The sequence below is a fragment of the Megalobrama amblycephala genome, linkage group LG9 (assembly GCF_018812025.1).
Source record: "Megalobrama amblycephala isolate DHTTF-2021 linkage group LG9, ASM1881202v1, whole genome shotgun sequence".
In the NCBI taxonomy this organism is placed as follows: Eukaryota; Metazoa; Chordata; class Actinopteri; order Cypriniformes; family Xenocyprididae; genus Megalobrama; species Megalobrama amblycephala.
Window position 1 is genome coordinate 38,753,036 of NC_063052.1, and position 13,132 is coordinate 38,766,167.

General features: G+C 37.5%; 3 protein-coding genes across 7 annotated transcripts in view; 1 reads left to right on the top strand and 2 right to left on the bottom strand.

Annotated features, from left to right (window-relative positions):
- Positions 1-1,149: 1,149 nt before the first annotated feature.
- On the bottom strand, positions 1,150-5,314 carry cfap20 (cilia and flagella associated protein 20). Of its 2 annotated transcripts, none has more exons than XM_048203130.1 (6): positions 4,966-5,314; positions 3,002-3,081; positions 2,807-2,918; positions 2,508-2,696; positions 1,392-1,502; positions 1,150-1,318 (listed from the first exon to the last, which is right to left on the bottom strand). In XM_048203130.1, exons 1-6 carry the CDS (start codon positions 5,047-5,049, stop codon positions 1,316-1,318), a joined length of 579 nt encoding a protein of 192 aa, XP_048059087.1. In that variant the 5' UTR covers positions 5,050-5,314; the 3' UTR covers positions 1,150-1,315. The 2 variants fall into 2 exon arrangements, with proteins under 2 accessions (XP_048059087.1, XP_048059086.1); XM_048203129.1 differs by having other exon boundaries at positions 1,150-1,321; positions 4,966-5,313.
- Positions 5,315-7,945: 2,631 nt separating this feature from the next.
- oxsm (3-oxoacyl-ACP synthase, mitochondrial) lies at positions 7,946-12,769 on the bottom strand. Of its 2 annotated transcripts, none has more exons than XM_048203135.1 (3): positions 12,751-12,769; positions 9,564-10,586; positions 7,946-8,702 (listed from the first exon to the last, which is right to left on the bottom strand). In XM_048203135.1, exons 2-3 carry the CDS (start codon positions 10,541-10,543, stop codon positions 8,300-8,302), a joined length of 1,383 nt encoding a protein of 460 aa, XP_048059092.1. In that variant the 5' UTR covers positions 10,544-10,586; positions 12,751-12,769; the 3' UTR covers positions 7,946-8,299. The 2 variants fall into 2 exon arrangements, with proteins under 2 accessions (XP_048059092.1, XP_048059091.1); XM_048203134.1 differs by lacking the exon at positions 12,751-12,769 and adding an exon at positions 11,291-11,432.
- The window catches only part of trpn1 (transient receptor potential cation channel, subfamily N, member 1), a 34,019-nt gene continuing 33,122 nt past the window's right edge, over positions 12,236-13,132 (top strand). Inside the window, exons 1-2 of one of the 3 annotated variants that reach the window (XM_048203131.1) lie at positions 12,236-12,506; positions 12,639-12,992. In XM_048203131.1, coding sequence (XP_048059088.1) covers positions 12,855-12,992 — 138 coding nt within the window. In that variant the 5' untranslated portion in view covers positions 12,236-12,506; positions 12,639-12,854. The other 2 variants (XM_048203133.1, XM_048203132.1) reach the window with 2 other exon arrangements.

Genomic DNA, 13,132 nt, shown 5'->3' on the forward strand with positions numbered 1-13,132 from the left:
TATCCATATATATGCCCTATACATACAAGATATGTCTTCTATATAGCTAATGGCAGGATCTGGTCATTTTGTAGCTCATATCTCATTTTTGACTGTCATACATGATGCCTAGCTCATATTTTCTATTATCAAGACAAAAACTAAGAATTAACGAAAAAAATTATGCAAGAACTTATGTATGTGCGAATGTAGCAGTTATGTATTTAGACAATTATTTTGTGATTCCACTTGCCATGACCATATTTGGGGTTTCCTGCCGCCATGCTGACTTGGGGTGTTGACGCACTTTGCTGCTTCCCAGTCTGCATGAGACAGCAGCGGTAGGTCGCACAAAGTTTTTGCGGTGATTCAATTAAGGCCATGTTTCATGTAACAGCTGAATTCACATGATATATTTGTATGATTGTAATCCAAAACCCCTCTGTGATGTACATTCAGATGTTTCGTTGATTATTTTTCTTTACTTAAGTTACTTTTAATATCTCTCTTTCTCAGCGTCGTGCGTTGCTGCCGCATGCTGTTTGTATGCTGCACAAGTCCTCATATATTGCCATTTGTGTTATACAGAATAAAGTGAGGACCTGATGGCAAGATTTTTCGCAGTCTGTCTTTGATTACGACACAACGCAGAAAACACACGCTACACGAACACGTGAAATTGGTCCCACATGGAAAAAACCTATATAAACATATATGTTTCAATATAGGTTTAATATAGGTTTTTAATATATGTGACATATATAAAATTGGCCGTTTTCCTATATTATGTGTACATATATGTGTGCATATATGTACATATATGTACATATAATATAGGAAAACGGCCAATTTTATATATGTCACATATATTAAAAACCTATATCAAACCTATATTGAAACATATATGTTTATATAGGTTTTTTCCATGTGGGATAAGGTGTGAGAACAGATTCATTTGGAGAGCAGTCTTTGGATTAAGTTTAAAGTACCTTTCTACAACATTTGAGAGATTCACAGATTTTTCCTGTGAAAGCCAAAGTTTGTAACTGAAGACATGTTATGTTTTTTTTCTTGTGCGCTTTTGGCAGATCATGTTCCAGTTGAATAAATCTTTTAAGACACCAGCATATCTAGTTGTGTGTGAAATATGGAGAAGATAATCAAACAGACTTCACTTTGTGCATATAAAATATTTATTTAGCAGATGGAAACCAATCACACAGATCCAAAACAACACTTGAAAAACAACAAAAAGATTGGGCCGTTAGAAATCTGTCCAGTATGAACATGTGCTGATAAAACAGAGGGAGGAAAGGAAGGAATCCCGTCTGCTGCGTCACTGCTGTGGAGAAGACACACAAGATTAATACACAACCATATAGAAACACTGAGTTTGCACTTGAGCAGCTCACCTTTGCTTTGTTTTGTACTGGTAAATAGAGTTTAAATTCAGCGGGGAGCTCGTCTTCAGAGTACAGCCGGTCAGAGAAGTAAACCCTCCTGATGCGACAGTTTGCGTGAATCTGAAAGACACAAGAACCCGTTAATCATCTAAATCACAGTCTGGCAGCTTTCGTTTCAAGCTATTTCTAATACTAGCATTTATAATGTAGTTACCATTGACCTCAGGACACACAATGTCATATGCAATGTTTGTCTGTGTACATTTTGCTCAAATATCATACTTAATACTGTAAAAACCTTCAATGCTAACTCGCTGATGACTCTTCGATATTTGCTAAAGACTGACATTAGAAGCTGAATTAATTTTTTGCTGATGATTTGGCAGATTTTAAAAGCACTGAACAGTTAATCATTCTTTCAATATAAATATTAAAAAACAGAAATATCAGAAACAAGAACATGTCCAAGACATATTGCACCCCAAAATTACAGAGGAAAATAAAAAATATATTTTATACATTTATTTAATCAAATAAATTTTATAAAATATCTAAAATATTCTTTACATAAATAAATATAATTTTTGTTTTACAATTTCAAGCATGCACACACATACACAAATATTTTATATATGTATGTACAGAATCTATTTTAGATATTTTATAACATTTTATTTGATAAAATAAATATATAAATATATTTTTGAACATATTTGTCTTCAAAATATATATAAATAATATTCTTTTGAAGACAACTAAACTCAACTGTCCATTTATTTTGTATATATAAATGTATATACAGTGTGTATTATTGAAATTGTAAAAAATTTTATATCATGGTTATATAATACTGTAATAATGCTACACTGTTTAATTTAGGCCAATTATTATATTATATAATGTTGTATTATTACAATACTTTTTACTGTCAGTGTCATAAACAATAAATCAACTGTAAACTTAAGTCTAGCAATTGAGCACATCTAGGTTTATATAACATGAAAATGTCACGGTTCAAAAAAAAAAAAAAAAAATCATACTAGTCTTAAAATAGATGCAATTTCTCATTTTGTTCCTCCTGATTTTGGGCTGACATGTGACCTGCATGTGTTTTCATGAGCTCACCTGCACTCTGAGAGTCTCGATGTAATTGGTGCCGTACGCTCGGCGCGTGAAGTCTGACAGGTTGAACTGGATCTGGTTCCAGCCGTCGTCCAGCCTCATGGGCATCGTACAGATGAAGGGCTTCACGCGCGTCGTGCTCTGATAGTTACTCGCCCTGAACCTCCGCCGCACATTCTTATCATCCAGCACCTGAAATCACAGTCATGAAATCACCTGAATCCTCATCCACCACCTGAAATCACATCATGTGTGCTGGATCTTTTTTTATGGCATGAATTGAAATATCTCCAACTCCCTACCTGAACTTCAAATGTGAAATACTTCTTGAGATTCTTGATGATCATGACGAGGAAGGGCAGTTTGATGCCGAGAGTTTTCTTGGGGTCTGCGGGACACGTGATGTAGGTGGTGCTGTGGAGAGCAGACACACGGATCAGGCTGGATCATGATGATCATGTGATCAGGATCAGACAGATGGACGGTCACACACTCACCTGACATTCGTTCCCTCCACCTCCAGCACCAGAGACTGGATGTCATTGTCTGTGATGCGCTTGATGTGTCCGTTTCTGACCTGCAAGAACATGATCGTTTATTGAGTTATCTACTGAAACATCTCTATCCTTTAGATCATTCAAACAGAATATATATATATATAATCTATACATACATATAACAAATAATATTAAACATTTCTCATTTCATTTGCAACTTCATGTAATAAAATAACTAAAACTTTCATTTTAAAATGAAAACTGAAATTAATAAAATGACTAACTCAAACTATTAATACAATGTGTGTGTGTGTGTGTGTGTGTCTGTGTTTACGTGTGAGTGAGTGTGTGTGAGTGTAAGTGTGTTTACTTGTGTGTTTGTATGTATTTGTACGTGTGTGTAAGAGTGTGTGTGTGTGTGTGTGTGTGTGTGTGTAAGAGTTTTAGTGAGTGTGTGAGTGCATGTGTACGTGTGAGGGGGTGTAAGAGTGTGAGTAAGTGTATGTATGTGTAAATGTTTGTGTATGTGTGTGAGTGTGTGTGTAAGAGTGAGTGTATGTGTACATGTGTGTGAGTGTTTGTTTGAGTGTAAGTTTGAGTGTAAGAGTGTGTGTATGTGTACGTGTGTGAGTGAGAGTGTGAGTGTGTAAGTATATGTGTACGTGTGTGTACGTGTATGTGTAAGTGTGTGTTTGTTTGAGTGTAAGAGTGTGTATGTGTACGTGTGTGAGTGAGTGAGAGTGTGAGTGTGTGTGTGTGTGTTTGTTTGAGTGTATAAGTGTGTGTGTAAATGTGTGTGTATGTGAGTGTAAGTTTGAGTGTAAGAGTGTGTGTATGTGTATGTGTGTGAGTGAGAGTGTGTAAGTATGTGTGTGTGTGTGTGTGTGTGTATGTGTGTGAGTGAGTGAGTGTGAGTGTGTGTTTGTTTGAGTGTAAGAGTGTGTATGTGTACGTGCATGAGTGAGAGTGTGAGTGTGTACGTGTGTGTTTGTTTGAGTGTGTAAGTGTGTGTGTATGTGAGTGTTTGTTTGAGTGTAAGACTAAGAGTGTGTGTATGTGTACGTGTGTGAGTGAGAGAGAGTGTGAGTGTGTAAGTGTATGTGTGTGTGAGTGTTTGTTTGAGTGTAAGACTAAGAGTGTGTGTATGTGTACGTGTGTGAGTGAGAGAGAGTGTGAGTGTGTAAGTGTATGTGTGTGTGAGTGTTTGTTTGAGTGTAAGAGTGTGTGTATGTGTACGTGTGCGCGTTTTTGTGACATATCAGGACACAAATTTGTATAATGACATGGGTATGACATAGGTATTACAAGGAGAGGGTGACTTATGAGGACATTACCCATGTCCCCACTTTTCAAAAGTCTTCTAAATCATACAGAATGAGTTTTTGTGACAAAGTAAAAATGTGCAGTTTCCTGTGATGGTTAGGTTTAGGAGTAGGGGGATAGAAACACGGTTTGTGTACAGTATAAAAACCATTATGCCTATGGAATGTCCCCACAATTGACAAAAACAAACGTGTGTGTGAGTGAGTGAGAGAGAGAGAGTGTGTAAGTGTATGTGTGTGTTTGTTTGAGTGTAGGTGTGTGTGAGTGTGTATAATGTGTGTATGAGAGTAAGTGTGTGTTAGTAGGTGTGTGTATTTACACAAAAGCAGATGAAAATACCAGGGCACTAAGTGATTATCATATTCATATAATACAGTCATTACTCTATGGTACTTCAAAAATGCCATAACAGCATCATTATGGTCATGTTCAAAACCAATAGTGTTACCATGGTAATACCACAGTACTTTTGGCGAGAACGCGTATAATGTTATCCAGGTCCTAATTTTCATATCTACTTTCGATTAAATGTAAATGATAACGTCAATTATAACCTAAATGTCATTTCTGTAAGTTAGCTGTCTATTAGCAACATCTGAGCTAGCTGAGCCAATCTCACATCATTTCCACCGTCTGCTCACCTTTTTGTCCCATATCTGCAGGGGTTTGCTGCCGATGCTGTAGAGGATGGACAGAAACCCGCTCTGGAAGGTGTTTTTGAACATAATCCTGCAGTTTTAATTTAAATAAAATCACACCATACACTGTTTATTCTGCTTTGAATGCGTCCGGCTGGATCGCTGCGCTCCAGATCTCGGGTTCCGCCTGACAAACTCTAAACAAACTTATACATCAGTTATGAGAACTAAAGTGCTTTATAACGCGTTAAATGTCGCGTCTGAACCGATTAATCCCGAGCAGCGACACTGACGAGGTTTTTCGGAGTTTATTTGGGAGTTGCTAGGCGACGTGACGTGATCCGGTTGTCACGTCGGACCCTTTAATGTTGACACGGCTGTTGCTATAGTAACGGGGTGTCCCATCCCACGCTGCTGATGTGACGAAGCGTTATAATAAAGCAGTTAACTGATATACAGTGAATAAAACATCTGTCTCTTTATTAATAAAATTATTAATTTCATTATAAATTAATAAAAATGCTAGATATGACTGTATTCGGATTAGCATACAATACTCTCTGCACAATACATAATATCTGGATGACATATTACATTTGTCAAAACATGTAGTTTACCACATAAATCTGCAATTTACTATAAAAAAACAGAAGCAATGTCAGCCATGATTTTTAACTTCTCAGACTTTGTTCTGATATATATATCAAAAAGATTAAATCTAACAAAGGTTTGTGTTTACATAATATATTCATATATTATATTTATATAAATAATATGCGTCTGTGTGTACATATACATACAGTGGGTACGGAAAGTATTCAGACCCCCTTAAATTTTTCACTCTTTGTTATATTTCTGCCATTTGCTAAAATCATTTAAGTTCATTTTTTCCCTCATTAATGTACACACAGCACCCCATATTGACAGAAAAACACAGAATTGTTGACATTTTTGCAGATTTATTAAAAAAGAAAAACTGAAATATCACATGGTCCTCCTAAGTATTCAGACCCTTTGGTCAGTATTTAGTAGAAGCACCCTTTTGATCTAATACAGCCATGAGTCTTTTTGGGAAAGATGCAACAAGTTTTTCACACCTGGATTTGGGGATCCTCTGCCATTCCTCCTTGCAGATCCTCTCCAGTTCTGTCAGGTTGGATGGTAAACGTTGGTGGACAGACATTTTTAGGTCTCTCCAGAGATGCTAAATTGGGTTTAAGTCAGGACTCTGGCTGGGCCATTCAAGAACAGTCACGGAGTTGTTGTGAAGCCACTCCTTCGTTATTTTAGCTGTGTGCTTAGGGTCATTGTCTTGTTGGAAGGTAAACCTTCGGCCCAGTCTGAGGTTCTGAGCACTCTGGAGAAGGTTTTCGTCCAGGATATCCCTGTACTTGGCCGCATTCATCTTTCCCTCGATTGCAACCAGTCGTCCTGTCCCTGCAGCTGAAAAACACCCCCACAGCATGATGCTGCCACCACCATGCTTCACTGTTGGGACTGTATTGGACAGGTGATGAGCAGTGCCTGGTTTTCTCCACACATACCGCTTAGAATTAAGGCCAAAAAGTTCTATCTTGGTCTCATCAGACCAGAGAATCTTATTTCTCACCATCTTGGCAAACTCCATGCGGGCTTTCATGTGTCTTGCACTGAGGAGAGGCTTCCGTCGGGCCACTCTGCCATAAAGCCCTGACTGCTGGAGGGCTGCAGTGATGGTTGACTTTCTACAACTTTCTCCCATCTCCCGACTGCATCTCTGGAGCTCAGCCACAGTGATCTTTGGGTTCTTCTTTACCTCTCTCACCAAGGCTCTTCTCCCCCGATAGCTCAGTTTGGCCGGACGGCCAGCTCTAGGAAGGGTTCTGGTCATCCCAAACATCTTCCATTTAAGGATTATGGAGGCCACTGTGCTCTTAGGAACATTAAGTGCAGCAGAATTTTTTTTGTAACCATGGCCAGATCTGTGCCTTGCCACAATTCTGTCTCTGAGCTCTTCAGGCAGTTCCTTTGACCTCATGATTCTCATTTGCTCTGACATGCACTGTGAGCTGTAAGGTCTTATATAGACAGGCGTGTGGCTTTCCTAATCAAGTCCAGTCAGTATAATCAAACACAGCTGGACTCAAATGAAGGTGTAGAACCATCTCAAGGATGATCAGAAGAAATGGACAGCACCTGAGTTAAATATATGAGCGTCACAGCAAATCTGCAAAAATGTCAACAATTCTGTGTTTTTCTGTCAATATGGGGTGCTGTGTGTACATTAATGAGGAAAAAAATGAACTTAAATGATTCTAGCAAATGGCTGCAATATAACAAAGAGTGAAAAATTTAAGGGGGTCTGAATACTTTCCGTACCCTATATATATATAAATGTAATAATATAATATAAATACACACATATTATGTAAACAAACTATTTGTTAGATGTGATTAATCGCATCTAACAAGTTTGTTTACCTAATATTTGTATTATATATTATTTTATGTATATATTATACATATTATATTTATACATATACACACGTATATATAATATATATAAATCTAATATATATATATATATATATATATATATACACACACATATATTATCTAATCAAACTTTTGTTAAATGTGATTAATCGCAATGAATCAATTTGACACCCCTTACATATATATATAAAAAATATTTAAAAAGAAATATTTTTTAATAAAGCCATTAAATTAAATATATATTAAATAGTGCTGTCAAATCGATTAATCGCGATTAATCACCTATAACATAAAAGTTTGTAAATATGTGTGTGTGTGTGTATATATATATATATATATATATATATATATATATATATATATACACACACACTTACAAACTGTTGTTATATGTGATTAATCACGATTAATCGATTTGACAGCACTAAAAAATTACACTACATTTTTTTTTTAAAAATTGAAAATATTTTCTTATTGACAATATGCTTTCAAACAAAGAATAACCTTGAAAGATTCAAAATATGAAGGTTTATTTACTCAGGTTTCTGTATTAATTCATGCACTGATTGTCATCCTTAGTTAACTAATTTACTAAATTAAATTCACACAAAGTTCTTAACCACACTTATTTAATTAAATTAAATGCATTTAATTAAACAAGCAGCTCGATGAGGTCATGTGACAACAAATTAACTCTATTGTTTGTTTATTATTGTATGTATACAGCATAGTATTAAGATAGTATGCCGTGTACAGTAAGCAAAATGGATCATTCTGATGGATCAGTGTTTGGAAGCGCTTACTGATTCACACACAGGTCAGTGTTACACTGATACACCAGTGGATCTGATCAACAGTGTGATCACACGCTTGCGAGACACAGAGAAGCGTTTGTTCCACCGAAGCCGAATGAGTTTGTGAGAGCAACTCTGCGGCCGCTGGCGCTCCAGGGCTGCGCTGTGCAGGGCACATAGTTCAGGTCGAACTCTGGCTCGGTCCGGTCCAGATTGAGGGTGGGAGGCAGGGTGGCGTGGTGACAGGCGAGGGCAGTGAACGCCGCCTCCAGCGCACCGGCGGCTCCCAGCAGATGACCTGTGGCACCTTTAGTGGAGGACACGGCCAGCGAGTATGCATGCTTCTGAAACAGCCTTTTAATGGCTGTGTTCTCTGCAGCGTCTCCTAGTGGTGTGGAGGTGGCGTGAGCGTTGACATACGTCACGTCTGAAGCGCTTACACAAGCGTCACGCAGAGCAGCAGACATGCATCTGAAATATATTATTATTATTATTATTATATTCTTTTCTTATTATCCAGATCAATCAACATGCACAGTACCTTTCTTTTCTTTTTTAAATATATTGAATGTTATGTTATGCATGTTATGTTATGCTATGCCATGTTATGTTGTTATGCTATGCTAAGCTATGTTATGCTACACTATGCTGTTATGCCATGTTGTTATGTTATGTTATGTTATGCTGTGCTATGCTATGTTATGCTAAGCTATGTTATGTTATTATGTTATGCTAAGCTATGTTATGCTATGTTATGCTATACTGTTATGCTAAGATATGTTATGCTATGTTATGCTAAGCTATGTTATGCTATGCTAAGCTATGTTATGCTAAGATATGTTATGCTATGTTATGCTAAGCTATGTTGTTATGCTAAGATATGTTATGCTGTTATGTTATGCTATGTTATGTTATGCTAAGATATGGTATGCTATGTTATGTTATGCTATGTAATGCTAAGCTATGTTATGCAATGTTATGTTATGTTATGCTAAGCTGTTATGCTAAGATATGTTATGCTGTTATGTTATACTATGCTATGTTATGCTGTTATGTTATATAATAATTTTAGATTACAAATAAATGTTTATTTGCATGTTATGTTATGCTATGCTATCCTATGATATGCTATGCTAAGCTATGTTATGCTATGCTATGCAATGCTATGTTATGCTAAGCTATATTGTGTTTTATAAAAATTCTATATTACAAATAAATGTTTATTTGCATGCTATGTTATGCTATGCTATGCAATGTTATGTTATGTTATGTTATGTAAAAATTCTAGATTACAAATAAATTTATTTTCATGCTAACAGGTGATGGTATTACCGAAAGGCTCCGTCTCCATCTGCGGTGGGTGCAGTGATGTGACTTGCGTCTCCAGAGAGGCCGTAACCCATGACCTCGGCGTAGACCCGCGCTCCTCTCTGCTCGGCGTGTCCGTACTCTTCTAAAACGAGCACGGCCGCCCCTTCCCCCATCACAAACCCCTCTCTGTCCGGATGAAACGGCCGTGAGGCGAGTCTGGGCTCCTGGTTCCAGTTGGTGCTGAGGGCCCGAGCCCGAGCAAAGCCGGCTATGGACAGCGGGCTGACGCAGGCCTCCGTCCCACCAGCGAGCATCACTGCAGCATCACCGTGAGCTATGAAACGGGCCGCATCCCCAATAGCGTGAGCACCCGTGGTGCATGCGGTGGAAACGGCGTGATTCGGTCCCTTTAGTTTGTGTTTGATGCTTATGTGCCCTGCGGCCATGTTGACCAGGATGCGGGGCACGAAAAACGGACTGACTTTGCTGTAGCCGCGCGTATGAAAGGCCGAGGCTGTCCGAGCGATCTCCTCCAGAGACACCATACCCATGCCGACCGCCACACCGGTGTCCAGCTGCTCCTCAGGGCTTCTGGGAAACCACCCGCAATCCTCCAGAGCCAGTTGGGCGGCACCGACGGCCATAACCGTGGCTGGAGACATGCTGTTTATCTCTCCTTTGGATACAAACATCTCTTCATTGAAATCTCCAGGTTTATCTCCTCTCGGCACGCGAGCCGCCACCTTACATGGCACTGTTTTATACTCCTCTGAGTCCAGAGCTCCCAAACCGCTTTCTCCACCAATCAGACGCTGCCAAGGCAGAGCACTTCCTGTTCCGAGGGGAGAGACGAGTCCAATGCCGGTGATCACCACCCTCCTGTGACTATGAGCGACTCTGCTAGAGTGTCTCAAACACATGCAGCTCTTCACACTGGAAAGAGACGCACCGTAAAGTCTCAGTAACATCTTCTGACAGCATCTCAGGGACATTGTGACCATGATCGACCTGTCCTGGGAAGATTGAGGCTACATCACATCTTCACTGTAAAAAAACAAAAAGAGAAGAAGTTCATTAACATTACTGCTGCCTAATTTTATGCCTCATATCATAGTAAATCATCAGGATAAAACACCAAGAAAATGTTTCTGTTTTGCATTTTTTCTAATTTAATAAAAATTGTTTCAGCACAACAAGAAGTAGACTGAAAAGTGAAAACATAACACATACACATATACTTAATATATATACACATTAACAAAATAATAATTTCTTATTATGTGTGTGCTTGTTTATTCTACATATATTCAACTAAAATCCAATCTAAAATGTATATCTCTAAAACTTATATATCCAATACGTCGAAATGTTGTGTTACAACATGAAGCATTAGAAGATTAATGTCTTAAGATTGTTTATTTTCAAGTACATCACAATAAGTTATAAATATCTTATATATATATATATTTATATATATATATATATATATATATATATAGGTTAAGATGAATGTTATAATGGCTCTGTTGTCACTGTTTGAAATGTTAAAAAATGTAAAATATTTAAAATATTTTACTTCTGACAGGAAAAAATAACCTTGGAAGATCATATCACACAATCTTGCTCCATTTACTCAGCTCTATGGATTTAATATGGTCATGCACTAATTTTCATCCATCGACTTGACTAAACTTAATTAAATGTCACGCAGATTTACTAACTAAATGTAATTAAATTCAAATACGTACTCTCTTTCACGTGGATTCAGCAGGGGCTAATGTAAACAGACAGAGTGACGGACTTCCGGTTCTTGGTGAGTTCTATAATAAAAGTCTCCGGACTTGGTCCTAAAAGTCCTCGTTTAATACACCTAATGAATCAAAAGTCACGATTTACACATTCTTCCCCAAATTATCTGACTTAAATAGGAATATTAATATGATTTATAATTTTCCTTTTGAAATGATAAAAATGAGCAGTCCCGTTATTAATAACACGTTGAGGAGATGTAAGTAAGGTTAATATAAATTCAGTACTTTGAGGACATCTGCTGGTTAAAGTCTTGTAAATGCAACGAGAACAGCCATATAATTTTCAGCCTTTTGTTAATTTATAGCACTTATTTTGTGCACCAACATTTTGTAACACTTTTACAGAGACAAGAATACTAACAATAATTTATAAAACTGACTTGAGATAAGTTACAACCATAAATGTAATAGGTTTATGGGTTTACAGCATGGTTTACATTGATTTTTGCAATTTAAATTTGCGAAGCGGTTCCCGCGCTAACGAACAATGGCATTGGTCGATAACGCCATGAATCTAACGAAATGCACGGAATAAAATGGGATATAATGTGATTTGTTTCGTTTAAAATGTGGAGTTTTAAAAACGCCTTTTAAAAATGACGTTTGGTTGGATTTTTATAAAATAATCTCTGATTGGCAAATGTCACGTGGTGGCGCTCCTTTGAAAACAAATTAGGTAAAATATTATGGAAAAAGGAAAATATATTGGTTTCAAAGCAAATACTCTAATATTATATATAAAAATACATAAACAAAATGCGCACTGTAGCCTATAATAGACTAATCTAAAACGGTCATATAATGGTCATGCCATATCTTTTATTTCTGACAAGAAAAGAATAGCCTTGATATAAGTCAGTATCCATTTACTCGGCTTAATTGACTAAATTAAATTAAAATTAATTAAATTAAATTAATAAAGTAATTCGATTGGTCAGTGACACGTCACGTGGTGTCGATCGCGACGTCTGTTCCGTTGAAAACCGTTTATTGCGTAAAATACGTTTTTTGACAAATTTACCATACTTCACAAAACAAACTTGCTATGTGGTTAATTAAAAGTACTTTTCCGCGCTAATGCACCTGATTTCACCTTAAAATAGAGATTAACTAATCGTATTTTATCATTATCCAAGTGGACGTTGGTTTTGAGGTAAACGACAACAGACTTGTGCCGTTTTATTTGGAAAGAAGTCCAGCTGAGTCACTATTCAGCGGCTTGAGCTCTTATTATTCGGGCTCTTGTTCTGTGGGCTTGTTTCAATGGTCTTTTCTGTGAATCCAGGGTAACAGGAGGAACTGAAGGCGGAGTTTGCAAACTTTAACCCACCGCAGACAGTCGGAGGAATGTTCGCTTTATACCTCCTACCAAGAGGGAGGAACCGTTAGATCCGCACCTGCACGCGCACTACACATCTGTCTTCATTGAATCCTTTAAATGGACATGCTTTTCTTATGCTGTTTACAGACCCGTCCGGTTTAAGTGACTGAGTGCTCTTCAATGATGTCAGACAGCTCTTGTGTCTCCGGGGCCCCTCAGCGCCTGATGCCTCTGGCCCTCAGAGGAGAATGGATGGCACTGGAACAGAAACTCAAGACTTTAGAAAAGGGAGATCCGGACATCTTCCAGTTCGACGAGGTGAGATGCACAGCAGATGCTTTTTAATGCATGCTTTGAATAGAGTCATTACTAGTAGTAGTACTCACAATTTATCATGACTGCATTATAGAGTACAGTGTGATGAAGAACATTTATAAATATAATAAATAGTATTTTAG

Excerpts from the sequence above, each read along its gene's own strand:
- cfap20 (XM_048203129.1), bottom strand. The coding sequence starts at position 5,049 with ATGTTCAAAAACACCTTCCAGAGCGGGTTTCTGTCCATCCTCTACAGC. Across the intron at positions 2,919-3,001 it reads GTGGAGGGAACGAATGTCAG|CACCACCTACATCACGTGTC; the intron begins GTGAGTGTGTGA and ends TGCTCTCCACAG. Across the intron at positions 1,503-2,507 it reads TCGAGACTCTCAGAGTGCAG|ATTCACGCAAACTGTCGCAT; the intron begins GTGAGCTCATGA and ends TGTGTCTTTCAG.
- oxsm (XM_048203135.1), bottom strand. The coding sequence starts at position 10,543 with ATGGTCACAATGTCCCTGAGATGCTGTCAGAAGATGTTACTGAGACTT. Across the intron at positions 8,703-9,563 it reads GATGGAGACGGAGCCTTTCG|ATGCATGTCTGCTGCTCTGC; the intron begins GTAATACCATCA and ends AATATATTTCAG.